General features: G+C 41.5%; 1 protein-coding gene across 1 annotated transcript in view; it reads left to right on the forward strand.

The window, feature by feature from the left end:
* Nucleotides 1–14,242, forward strand: part of PTPRQ (protein tyrosine phosphatase receptor type Q) — an 855,789-nt gene that overhangs the window by 757,930 nt on the left and 83,617 nt on the right. The window contains exons 53-54 of the mRNA XM_075342420.1: nucleotides 2,592–2,720; nucleotides 8,512–8,556. Coding sequence (XP_075198535.1) covers nucleotides 2,592–2,720; nucleotides 8,512–8,556 — 174 coding nt within the window. The remainder of the gene's footprint in view (nucleotides 1–2,591; nucleotides 2,721–8,511; nucleotides 8,557–14,242) is intronic.

The raw sequence follows: 14,242 nt of genomic DNA on the forward strand, positions 1-14,242 counted from the left end.
CACCCAATAACTTTTCGGCTTGTAAATAATCCCGGACTACCCTTTCAGGTCCTGCAGTCCCCAGGGAGGCTGGTTGGAGGAAGGGCCTGTGGCAGAGGAGGCCGAGGTCCCGTCACCATTGCAACCAGTGACTACCCTCCGGGTCAGGGGTCCCCTGGACGTGGGGCCTCTGAGAGACTGCAGGGTATGGAACTTTGTACCCGGCCCGTATGGGCAACACCCGGACCCGAACCCGATTCCTGGACTGGGGAAAAGGGGTGCTGACCTGTTTTTAGAGGCAGCATCAAGGTTCAGGTTTGTTTGGGTGGGCAACTGAAAGGACCCGGTCCCGTCCCGTTCCCGGTTTACTAAAATATTGTTTTTACATGTTTGCAACTATAAGCCAAATGCCTCCCGTCAAGGGAAGAAACCAAAAACCTTCATAATTGTAAATATGTTAGTATGCTTGTTCACTGTTTTTATCTTCTTCAGTTCAGAAAAATAAACAGTGGTGGTCGGACAGCCCACAGACGGCCTGTAGTTACCCAAGGGGGAGTGTGACGCCCTGGACTAGCCAGGTAGTCACAGATAGCGCCCCAACAACACCAGTCCCACACAAGGTAACACCAGCCAAACCAAAAACCCTAGTCACCTCCCTCAGTGCTTAATGGACACACCAGGGGGGCGGAGCCGGGCGGTTGGCCATGCCCACCAAGGAGTTCAGAGGGCCTGAGGCAGGAAACACAAGCAGATTAGTTTTGGGAGTGAAGGAGAGTGGAAGCAGGCCTGTGTAGCAGGTCTGCAGCAGTCTGGCAGTCTGACAGGTGCCAGGGTCGGAGCCCTGGTACCTTGGCTAGGAGGCATACGGTGGTCTTAGCCTGCAGGAGGCGGGAAGATGGCTCGTGGAACCATGGTGGACCGGGACAGGGTAGTGGCCCGCCGGTAACCGACCCGGGGAACCGACTGGAAACTGGAGCACACAGGGGGGTACTCAGACCCTGAAACGAGGTCCAGAATCCACTGGACTGAGTTAATTCACTGATTGCGGTCTGGACTATAGGTCCTTTCTCACCCAAGTCCCGACTGAAGACAACAGCCCACCGAGGGGGATAGAAAGCCACCGCACAGGCAGAGAGATCCCACGGGCCAGCGTCTGCGGGAAACGGGCTCCTCCGACATATACACAGCCGGGGAGCAGACTCCCGTCGCTGAAGCGCAGGCAGTCTACACATACATTACATGGTGCAGGAGAAAGGCAAAGACCACCGAACCGAGTGGGTGACCAGACGCAGCCGGCTGTGGGCACCGACCACCATCAACTTTGTTTACCAGAGACTTGTGTGTGTCAATAACAGTGAGTACCACAGTGCCATCCGGCCGCGCACCGCCCTGAACCGCCCAGCTAATCTCCCCAACGGGTCCAGGGGCCATCATCCCTGCCCACGGAGGGGTTTACATCTTGCTGCATCACCATCTCCCCCAGGTGCCCCGTAACTGCAGCGGTGGTGTCTACACCTTCACCACATCCCGTGGGTGGCGTCATGATCTCAAACACGGCTCCGGCCGTACACCTACCTACCACCCCCCTAAGTAGCACCAGCACCCTTTCAGAGCGATGTGACCCCGGGTCCAGAGGCGCTCGAGCCACCCACCAACGAGCACGGATCCGAGCGACTCAGCTGCAGCCGAGCGTGGGGCAGTACACGTGCACCTACAAGCCACCCAAGCACCCAGTATCGAACTCTCAGGAGTGGACTCAATCCTCGACAGCCGTACCGTGAGCACACTTGATAGTGTTTAGCGAAGGCCTGGATAGCAAAGGCCAGTAAGGTTGTTATTGTATTGTAGTTGTAAACTAATTAGCGCTGCAAAGTTTTACGCTGTTCCGATATTTGTAATAGCTTGGGCGAGGCAATGTTGGTGCAGCCCAACTAGAACCTGCAGTTTTGTGAACCTTACTTTCAATATCCTATACATTACAGTTAATTTGCAGATGTATATTATTCCTGTCCATTAATAAAGCTGTTCCCTTGTTTCTGCAACCTGTCTTGTATACCGTAATTAAACTCAGTCTGACAGTGATTCATTTGCCTCTGCTACACACTGACTACTTTACATTATATCAAAGTGTCATATCTTCAGTGATGTCCAATGAAAAGGTATAATAAAACATTTACAAAATTTAGAGGGCTGTACTCACTTTTGTGATATACTGTATCTGTCAGCTCCTCTCTTGGCATGACTCCAAAGACCAGGTATGTTTGGATAGTGAGCTATGATGAAGATTATGGAATAAATAGGACAAGAGTAAGTCAATCTAAAAGGGGTGGAAAATAGATAAAGAAAATGTGGTTAGGAGTCAAGTGCAAGGTTGTTGAAAAGTGGAAACAAAGGCAGAAAGGAATGATCATAAAGAAAACAAGACAGGTGGCAGAAAGAATGCTTTGCTCTACAATGTCCAGGTCAGGGGAGTTGTGCTGGTAATTTATTATAGCAAGTTTCACATACTACTGTACCTGTATAATGATTTGAAACTCCATTCACATTATTTTACAGAATAAAATCCATTTATTACCTCATTTAAAAAACTGTTTTATTTATTTATTTTTTAGGATTAGGCAAAAGCAAAAAGAAGGTGGAACGTACTCCCCACGAGATGCCGAAATCATTGATACTAAATTCAAGCTTGACCAGTTAATCACAGTGGCAGACTTGGAACTTAAGGATGAGAGATTAACACGGTAAGCATACTCGTGACAAAACAGTAGTCCAAGAGGTCACCAGCCATGACCCCACCATGACCTATACTTGTTTGGAAGTGTTTGTCCTGCTCTTATTTACACAGGTCAGTAATATCCTCTTTCAAAGGCTGACCTGTGTCTTTCAAACCTCAAAAGTAGAATTTAGAACCATATTCTTTTTACCTTCATATCTGCAGACTAAGGATGAATTTTACCACCATAGTCTACTGAAATATTCCATTTTTTTATGTTTGTTTGTTGTTATTATATACTCTATCACAATGGAAATAATACTAAATTGCTAATGGTATAGTGTGCACCATGTACTGTATTCTCATGCACAATGATGTAGCCAGTGCTAACATGACAGATGGCATGTTACTTCAATAGCAGTGCACGCTGTCTGTAATGAGCACACTGTCTGTAATATTGGTGCTTGCCACATTTCTACACATATGCATTCAGATTTATATATATATATATATATATATATATATATATATATATACTTTGTATATATATATATATATATATATATATACTGTATATATATACTGTATATATATATACCCTTATTGATATATACACTTATTGATAAACAGTGTATACTGGTCTGTCGCAATGACGTGCTACGTTGCTACCATACTGCCTCTGTCATATTGGCGCTTGCTCTATCTTTAGCTGCTTGCCCTGTTATATGAAAACATTTTAGCACACTCATCACACACTCATCCAAAATACATTCCATACATTGCCAATAAATGTTTACCTCTTCTTATAACCTTGCAGAAGTATTAAGTGACACATTAAACGCTCTTCAAGAGCCTTCCTCTGAACACATTAGTCCTGCTTCATGACCACCTATTGTAAAGGTCATTTCCAGTGCCCCAATGCTCTGAATCATTGACTTCTAATGGGTCTGACTAAGCAGGGTTAATGTAGTGGAATGATACTGTACACAGCTATTTCAACAAGTACCTGGTGGGCTGTTAAACAAGATCAGGTCCTCTGAGTAAACACTTAAAGACTTGCTGTCCAAAGTGTGTATTAAAAAGTGTGAAACTTTTGGCTCTATATAAGTAGAATGTCGTTCAGGCATTCACCAAAATTACATAAATATCCCAGAATATAACTGAATGAATGATTGAATAAGAGAATAATGTTTTCTTGATTTTGAATGAGTATTAGATGACAGTTTTATCAATGGCAACATTTTATTTTAACATGCACAATTTTACATTCTAAAGTAAAATTCCTTTAATTTGTTATCTAATAATCCAGAAAGTTTGATAATATAGTGCTTGTTTCCATCCCAGAGCTATAATATGATGTAAAGTTTCACAAGACCAAAAGTAGAGTTAAGCAAAATGATTTTGCCAGAACTTGGTCCAGCAGCCACAATGAAAGTTGATAGGTACCCTGGCCCAGGATTCTGGGTGTTTGATCCAAATTCGGCACTCAAGAAATTAAAAAAAACTTGCTGTCGACCAGGATTGCTACATCCAGTGACAGCGAGAGGCCATAGAGCATGACTGCCTGCTGTGAGTGCGCAGACAGACAATGACTGAGCCGCGATGAGCGATGACGCTGGAGGTTCCTACCTGTGACCGCAAATAACCTGAGTGACGTCATCGCTCATTGCAGCTCAGTCATTGTTTATCTGCACTCACAGCAGGCAGTCATGCTCTATGACCGCTCGCTGTGACTGGATGTAGCAATCCTGGTCGACAGTAAGTTGCTATTTTAAGGTTGGAATGGGTGGCCAATAAGCATGGCCCTCCCCAGTCTGAAAATACCAGTCCCAGCTGTCGGGCTTTATCTTGGCTTGGTATCAAAATTGGAAGTGGACCGAATGCTGTTTTTTTTAAATTGTTTATTTTAATAATTAAAAAAAAAGCCAAATGCGGTTCCTCTTCTTTTGATACACAGTCAAGATAAGCGCAGGGCTGGGGGCTGCAGCTTGTAGCCATGGGCTTTATCTGTGCTGGATATCATAATTTGGGGGGACCCTAAGGCAATTTATTTAATTATTTTACTGTACGGGTAGAGTCACACTGGCGCATGACTCGCACATGCACAATGCGAGAAACTCTCGCATTGCACCCGGCCACATGTAACATAATGCTGCAGCTCAGATCTGTGAGTTTTTCCTCAGCCCTAATTAGACTGAGGAAATAAATTGCAGCATGCTGTGATTGTCTGCGAGTCTCCTATCACTCGCACCCATACAAGTCTATCGGTGCATGAGAAACATTGGCCTGCACTTGCATAACATTCAAGTACAGTGCGATATACGCACAGGCTGACAATTGAGGATATAGGAAGATTAATCCCTCCCACTCCTCCGCAGCTGGGATCCAATCACAGGATCGGATCATAGTCACATGACACTCAGCTCACACTTGCAGCAAAGCCTGAGCCAAGGGTCATTAGCATATTGCATCTAATGCTCTTGCATCGGATACCATACTTCAGTGTGACTTTGGCCTATGATATGGACACGCTGACACACTGCCACTCAGTATGGGGGCACGGCTGACTGCAACCACTCACAGGTACTCACAGGTGAGCAGGGAAAGGAGTGCATATCTGATGAAGATTAATTCGCTGCTATAGAAGTGAATGCGCGACCTGGAAGCAGCATATCGCCATGACAGAGCCTTCATAAGTACACCGCGTGTGCTCCTATCCCCTATCCCTTCTATCAACATTTTTAATCTCCAGTTTCTGATCCCCATAGATATATGGGGACCGGATTCTGGACCAGAACCAGATTTTAAATAAAAATAACATACCCGCCAGTCCTGGTTATCTTGCGAGTCCGCTCATCTCTACTGCCGAATCAAAGTACTGCAAACCTTCTAATTTCTACAATTGCAAATCAGTTTCATTGATCCAAATCAAATTGCTTCTATGACAAGTAAATAGATTTCTATCACCCCATCCAGCCAAGTAGGACATTCACAGAAATATCAGGACCAAGTCTGCCATGTGTGAATGATTTGTATGTGCCAAGGATGAATGATTTCTATGACATTCTAGCCATCCAGGATATATAGTCAATTTTTACTTACCAGGGCCCATTGATGTAAAGGAAAGTAACAAAAAGTAAAGGAATTTTCATTTACACACATATGCATGTTTTTTCTCACTAACTGGCATGGAATCAGAATAAACCTTTCCCGTTTTAGGTCAATTAGGAACCAAAATTATTAATATTTAACAAATGCTAGAATAATGAGAGAATGTTTTAGGGCATTTTTATTATTTTCTGGAAAGTCAAAAGTTTACATACATTTTATTAGTATTTGGTGCCATTGCCCTTAAACTGTATGACTTGGGTCAAACATTTTGGATATCCTTCCACAAGCTTTTCACAATAGTTGGTAGGAATTTGGGCCCATTCCTCCTGACAGAACTGGTGTAACTGAGCCATGTTTATAGGTCGTCTTACTCCCACCTGCCTTTCTAGCTTTGCCCATGAATTATAAATAGAATTGAGATCAGGGCTTTCTGATGGCCACTCCAAAACAATAACTTTGTTATCATTAAGCCACTTTGTAACCAGTTTGGCTTTGTAACCAGTTTGGCAGTATGCTTCAGGTCTTTGTTCATTTGGAAGACCCATTTCCGCCTAATCTTTAAGTTCATGACTGATGTCTTGAGATGTTGCTTCAGTATTGCAACATAATTTTTTTCCTGGCAGAGTGGCCTTTCAGCCCATGTTGATACAGTACTCGTTTCACTGTGGAAAATTACACATCTTACCAGCTTCTGCCAGCATCTTCACAAGGTCTTCACAAGGTTTCAGTGAGTCCCTCTCCTTCTTTAGTAAATTCACACATTTTTATGTGTATCCTGAAGAAGGAGAGGGACACTTCAAAACATGTAGAATAATAAATTACTTTTCATCTTCTCCTGGATACCTTTTGATTATGGCAGCGCAGCATTATCACCCAGTCTTTCTTTCCTGGATACCTCTAATATTTTTAAAGTGTTTTACTGGCTGTAGTTTTTATATTCTAATCTTTTTCATACACATCAAGGTATTATTATCTTGCTCATTTATACAGCACCATTAATTTCCACAATGCTTTAAACACATCATCAAGGTAAATTATAAAATTCTGGCTACTAATAGTGGGGCTTAGAATGTTCTGTATACTGTGATGAACATTAAATAGTTGTCCATGTCCCAAAAAATGAACTCAAACACTCTTAAATACCTAAAATAACAAACACAAGAGGTACCCCCTCCCTGGATCCAGCACAGGCTTCCCATTGCTGCTCTGGTCTCACTGTTTTAGCTGCAACGATAGCATTACTTCAACAGTGTGCGCCACTTCTGCGGTCAGTCACTGAGCTCAGTTTCTTGTGCTGTCTAACTTGTCTAACTTGGCCCAGCTGCTGATCTTACTGATTGGCTGCAGTAGTGATGATTGCTGTCAACATAATGCCACTGCTGCAACCAAAACAATGAGATTGAAGCAGCGGTGAGAAGCCTGTGTTTGACTCAGGTAGGGTGAGTACCTGCTGTGTTTGTTATTTAAGGTACCGTCCCCACCAGCGATCTGACCTGGCAGGGATCGCTGGAACGTCGCTACATGGTCGCTGGTGAGCTGTCAATCAGGCAGCTCTCCACAGCGATCAGAGATCAGCCACCAGTGACCCGTGTAACGACGCTGTGCTTGGAAACCATAGTACACATCGGTTTACTAAGCGACACGCTTTGCTTATAGTTACCCGATGTGTACCTTGGCTACGTGTGCAGGGAGCAGGGAACCAGCTTCTAGAAGCAGCGGACGCTGGTGACCAACGTAAATATCGGGTAACCAAGCAAAGCCTTTGCTTGGTTACCCGATGTGTACCTTGGTTACCAGCGTTCGCAGAAGCCGGCTCCATGCTCCCTGCACATTCAGATTGTTGCTCTCTCGCTGTCAAACACAGCGATGTGTGCTTCACAGCGGGAGAGCAATGACCAAAAAGGGTCCAGGACATTCAGCAATGAACGGCGACCTCACAGCAGTGGCCAGGTCGTTGATGGATGTCACACAGAGTGACATTGCTAGCAAGATCTCTGTTGCGTCACAAAAACTGTGACTCAGCAGTGATGTTGCTAGTGATGTCGCTTAGTGAGACGTGACCTTTAGGGTACAATTTTGTGAAAGTGGACAACCTCTTTTAAGGAACCTGTTGAGTCTAATAATGCTATTAACCTGCAAATTTGGGGTTAATCTACAAATTAATAGTGTTAAGAAGGTGTCCGGCCACTGTACTGAAAGTATATCACACAAGAGAAAATGAATTTTGTTTCTCCCTGGAGCTGCCATGTTTCCCTAACAATTAGTGTCACTGCTCCCAGCATTGAGAGCGATGGCAGTACCCACCCCTTGTCACAGATTGCCACCCGGCTCTGCAGTGCATCAGTACAGAGAGATTGCAGCTGCCGCACTCAATGCTGTGAGCAGAGACTGCAACTGGTCCGGACATGATTCTATAACTGAAAGCTGGCGACTCCTGGGAAAAATAAAGTTCTTTTCTCTCAGGTGCTGCACTTTCAGCACATTGGCCGGGCACCCCCCTAACTCTGAAATTAAGCCTGTATCTGCAAGATTATAGCATTATCGTACCTGCTGGATCCCTTTAACTATAAAGTAAAAAATAAATAATATGTAAGATCTAGAGGTTTATTGTGATAAATAATGTATTATTCATTAATGTTTCCTTTTCAGTATTATTGCGTCGTCATGATAGTACTCCACATTGGTAATGAATTGATTTTTGCTTGCAGATATTCTTCCTTTTTCTTTAAACGCAAGGACATATATGTCATCCAGTAAGTCAGCTATGGAGTAGTTGTGTGCATTTCCATCTACAGAGTCAAATAATATCGTATTTCCATCAAGCTCTTTCAATGGAAGCTAAGATGGAAATACTAGGCTCTAGGTAGTATATGGTTAAGCAGACAAAATGCCACATGTATATTACTTTTGTTTCACATTGGACATCAGAGTCAATTTACATTAACCCCATTATGCATATTTCAATGTTTCTACATGTATTTAACTTGTGATACTGACAATTAACCATATACTATGCCGTATTATACTTGTCTGTGTTAACAGTTCAGGATAACATATTCTATGATATGTATTTTTATCTTTTTCTTTCATTTGTTTGAGCCTTATTTTTAAGGCCCCATTCAGACATCCGTGTTGCACATGCATGTTGCATACATTTTTTTCACGGATACAACACGTACTTATTAAAATCTGTGATGTTGTTCATATGTCCGTTTTTTCCAATTTCATGGATGAAAAGGGCAATACAAGTCAATGCGTTCATGATAAAAAACGTACAGCACATGGATGGCATCTATGTATCATCCATGGGCGGTACATGTTTAACATTGCAAAAGATGGGAAGAAGCTTTGTAATTTATTTGTTTCTTTAGCCATCTGTGAAAAACTCTGATGACATACTGATGGTAAACACAAACACACGGGCCGTAAACTAATGATACTTCTGTGCAAAACACTGATGACACCGGTACCATTTTTGTCATGTTCATATATAAACACGGACGTCTGAATGAGGCCTTAACAATATTTTTCTTTTTTGTCATTTTCGCTCAATTCACTCTAAACATTGCTCCAAAGGGTCTTTGCTTCAATAAACTCTCAGCTGTAACCTTTACTTTTATTGATTCTATAGTAAGCAATTTTCTATTTCTATAATAGTCTCCATATAAGTTAAACTAGATAGTTCTCTTCTTATAAAAACATCAAAAAGCACAAAAGAATATCATTACTTACAGCAAGATGGAATTGCAGCTGTATGTTGCTCAGGCCAAAAAACTACTACTACTCCAGCAGGATACAGCTAAACCCCCACTAGGTGGAGGCATCACAGGTGCAGGTGGAGCCATTCACACTCACTTCTAAATATGGAGGGAGGTAATGGCTGGATGGTAAAACTGCACACTAGTGGCTTGCATAGAGCGCTGTTCACACTAGCAGATGCACAGTCACAAACCCGCAGCCTATTAGGTGACGCCCATACTATTAGATCAGGCGGGCTGCCAAGCCTTACCCCCACTGCGCGCCACATAGGGACAGAAACTCAAATAGCAAGGCCTAACAAAAAACAGTCCAATAGACACCATCTTAAAATGTATTTTTATTGCTTTTTAACATCTCTCATTTTACATTGTTTTGGGGCCAAATAGCAACAATTAAATAAAAGTTACTTTTTCACTTTTGCGCACCTAATATATTTATAGGTATGAAAATTCAGAATTTATTTGGATTGCACATTTTATTATAATACAAGTATCGTACTGTGAAATGAAATTTTTTTCTTTAAATTTTGTGCTTGAAAGTGCTTTATGTGATGTTCAACCTTAAGTTCGTCAGCTCACTCCTTTGTTTTCATCCATTCATTCCCTCTAAAGGATTGTCGGATAAGAAGATTAAATACAGATATAGCAGGCAACAATTACTTTCGTCTGTAGGGCATTGTAGTGCTTTGTTCTGTCTCTAAGGATTACAGCTTGATGCTGTTAATAGGCAATGTGTTTCTGACAGATGCATGATCCCCTCTAATTTGAGCACAGAAACTGGTGCTGTATGTTGGAGGCACAGGTAGAAAGTAGTAGCTGCCAACCAGCACCTGCCGCATCTGTATTTTTATCTGACGGTTGACAGTTTTAATCAGTATCTATTTGTACTGTAGAAAACTATTAAGTATTTTAATTTTTACATTTTTGTTTTGTTGTATACTAAAATGGGTTGTCCGCTTCCTAATCTGAGTGTTTGCCCCATTAAATAATAAACCTTATACTCACCTCTGGTGTTGGCGCCATTCCAGCAGTGTTGGCACTTGCTCTCTTGGGGCTCACATGAAGTTGCTACGTCATGCGAGCCCTGTGCCCAAACAATCTTTGCAACACTATCCCCCTCTTCGGACATATCAAACATCAATAGTAAATGAGCAGCCAGTCACAGCTTGGAGTTTCTCTTCATGTTCAGTTCATTTGAAGATGGAGATTGTGAACCCAATGCTGATTTGGCACAGGTAACAACTTAATGTGAGCTCTTGGAGGGCGAGTGCTGACCCTGCTGGAACAGTGGGGCAAACACTCACATTGAAAATGGGTTGTCTGAGTTTTGGACAACCCATTTAAGAAAAAAATTGTTCTCTGTGTATGTGACAATATAACTGCATGATTTTAAATTACTTTATACCATAGCAATCATGTTAAATTCCCATAAGGAAGAATATTTCCACAGGCTTTTCCTCCTCCTAATATTGATAGATCATTTATAGTTTTTCTACTGGATACTTTCCATTAATTTCCTGCTACCTGCATCAAAGATGGCTGCTGCAGTGGCATGGCAAGTAGTTATAAATGTGAACCATGTCTACACATCACAGAAAAGGTAGGAAAGTTTGGATTATGGTTTACAACTGCAATTACAATGTCACTATGGTGGCAATTGTGGGTACAGGAGAATCAGAATGCTGGCACCAGGAGGCAAACTGACTGCACCAACTGCAAAAACTGTACATGATAAAGAGTTGCTTTAACTTTTTAGAAATGCATACATATTACCAGAGAAGCCACAAATAGGCCCAAGCTTTGCCACAATAATTCAACTCCTAGATCTAATAAAAGAAAACATATCTAGAGCCTATTTTAGAATCATTTACCGTATTTGCCACAATAGGTTTCCTTTAGCTCATTGGTGGTAGTTCCTTTTTGTACAATGATACAAATATACAATAAGATATCTGTTTGGGACCATTGACAACATAAATGAGTAGATTATAGAACTATTACTCTAAATTGTTTATGGACCGATTCTTCAAGACTGGTATTGTTCACACCGGTCTTGAGGAGGAAATGTAGAAAGGAGAAATGGCACTTCCTTGTAGGGATATCAAGAGAGATAGGGGTGCTCTTCAGGTTCCAAAGCCGTACAATGTAATTAAACAAGGCCCTCCCAAACTTGAAAGTGATGCAAGTTTATTATTTTCATGCACATTTAATAAACTTGCATCACTTTCAAGTTCGGGAGTGCCTTGTTTAATTACATTAATGAGGCAATGGGCTGGAGTAATTTGTCATGAATTTGCCAAGTGGTGGTCTCCATATAACGGTCCGGTCCCAGCTACATCTACTTTGCGCTTCTGTATATAAGTTGTCTATATGTCCTATTCCTTAGAGGGAAGCTACCCTGTCCTTTTACCAATCCAAGAGGGTTGAAGCTACTCTGCTGATATTATTATATGGCCACTCCTTTCCCCTGAATTAGGCCAGTTTCACAAATCCATAAACCATGAACCGGATCAGAAGACTTGGACCAACCACCGAGGGTCCAAACCTGAGTTAACTTCTCTGTGTGCCTATGAAGCAGTTAGCTCAAATTGGGAGGCCTGGTAGTTGGGCCAGATCTTTCAGTGCGAGAATAGTCTATATATCACAATGGCATAGAAGGCCCTGAGCATGAAGCCTTTTGTATGGCACCATAATTAGGTACATGGACATGGACTGTCAACATTGAACATCCACTAATGAAATGCTTTAAGAATGTTAATGTCTGCTTCTCTAATTATGCAATTATTTATTATTAGTAAAGGGATAGGGGGTTTTTAAGTATAATTGGGATATTTGCTGGGCAAAGTGTAGGCAGATTAGAGCCACTTGTCAAAGACAGAACAAGAATGCTTATAGGTTTAGAATTCAAAAGGTATCCTCTATATTACACATTTGTTTTATTTTAATGCCCTGAACGTGCAAAATATATTTATGAACAAATCCTTAATGTGTTGCAACTGTAGTAAATGTAGAGTACATACTGACCATTAAATTCCTTATGTTTTTAGGCAGTTTTTCTGTTCCATGTCATTTGATACATTACCCACTCTATATCTTCATAGTTCACATTGAAGTTTAGCAGTAAATATCTATTTCTATATTGTGCCAGTGACCACCATACTCTCAATGTCAAAACAACAGCCATGATACATCTTTCAGCAGATATTGTTTAGTAAAACTGTAGCCTTTAGGATGTACAGGTCATTCTACTATTTCAACAATGTTTAAAAATAAGGAAATGTAGAGAGAGCTAACAAGACCATTGTTTATGTTTGGAAAACTGGATTTCACCATTGTTTCTATGTTCCTCTAAAATTGTAATTTAATACTTTGCTTCCACATCCAGCATTATTTAATTCTAAAAATCTTGGAAGTCATCAAGACTGTCGTTTCATGCACTAGTCTGTATCTAAAGACTGTGTATGATGCAGCAAAAAACAATTGGGGATGGCACCACCATTAAATATATAGGGTAATGGAAGCGTGCTCCAACCCATAAATAGAATACTAGAACACAACACACGGGAAAGAGTGGGCACAACTACACCAATCATGTACTGAAAATCCAGAATAATGGAATGAAGCAAGAGAAGCCCCTTGTGGCATGCAAAAAGTGTGAAAAAGTTTATTAATACACAGATAAATATTATTAAGAACACTTAAAAGTTGGGAAGATCAAAGGATTGATCCAACCATGAGCAGAATGGCACATCACCACTTAAACCTCACGAAATAAGGCAGATGGAACAAATCACATAGGCTCAAATTAGCAGTACCAAAAGACATTATACAGCAAAACATAGTCACCAAATGTAAGACTAGCATTAATATGGTCCAGATTAAAGAGAGCCAATACAATACCAAGTGAGCAGTGAGGGAGGTAGTGTGGGTGCGCCTGGTGACTATGTATTCCTGTATAATGTCTTTTGGTACTGATATTTTGAGCCTATATGATTTGTTCCATCTGCCTTATTTCGTGAGGTTTTAGTGGTGATGTGCCATTCTGCTCATGGGTGGATCACTCCTTTGATCTTCCTCATTTTTAAGTGTTCTTAATAATATTTCTCTGTGTATTAATAAACTTTTTCACACTTTTTGCATGCAACAAGGGGCTTCTCTTGCTTCATTTCATTATTCTGGATTATCTAGTACATGATTGGTGTACTTGTGCCCACTCTTTCCCATGTGTTGTGTTCTAAGATGCAGCAACTGTATCAAGAGGCACACCTCGCTTAATTTTAGGGCATGCTTAGTGTGCTATGTGCCAGAAACAAAAATATATAGTTTATGCCAATTTTTTTATATAAACTATGTTGAATCTGTCCGACTGTGACTGTGCCCCTCCTTGCTGTACAAAGTTCACTCATTTTAAACATGGAAGTTCCACCAAAAAACACAGAAAATTTGTGAGGGAAGAGGGAGCAGGGAGCTGATGGTCTATTACGCTGGGCTGGGCTGTGCTGAGCGGTGAAACACTGCCAACAGCCAATCACTGACGGAGACTGCAGCCAGCCGCGGTGATGTCACATGATCAGGAACTTGACGTAACATCACCGGATCCCCGAGGTCATTATTATTACAGTGGGTTGTTTAATTTGTGTAAATTTAAGACTCAGTATTCTAAGTTTATGGTACCTATTAG

The sequence above is a fragment of the Anomaloglossus baeobatrachus genome, chromosome 4 (assembly GCF_048569485.1).
Source record: "Anomaloglossus baeobatrachus isolate aAnoBae1 chromosome 4, aAnoBae1.hap1, whole genome shotgun sequence".
Lineage (NCBI taxonomy): Eukaryota > Metazoa > Chordata > Amphibia > Anura > Aromobatidae > Anomaloglossus > Anomaloglossus baeobatrachus.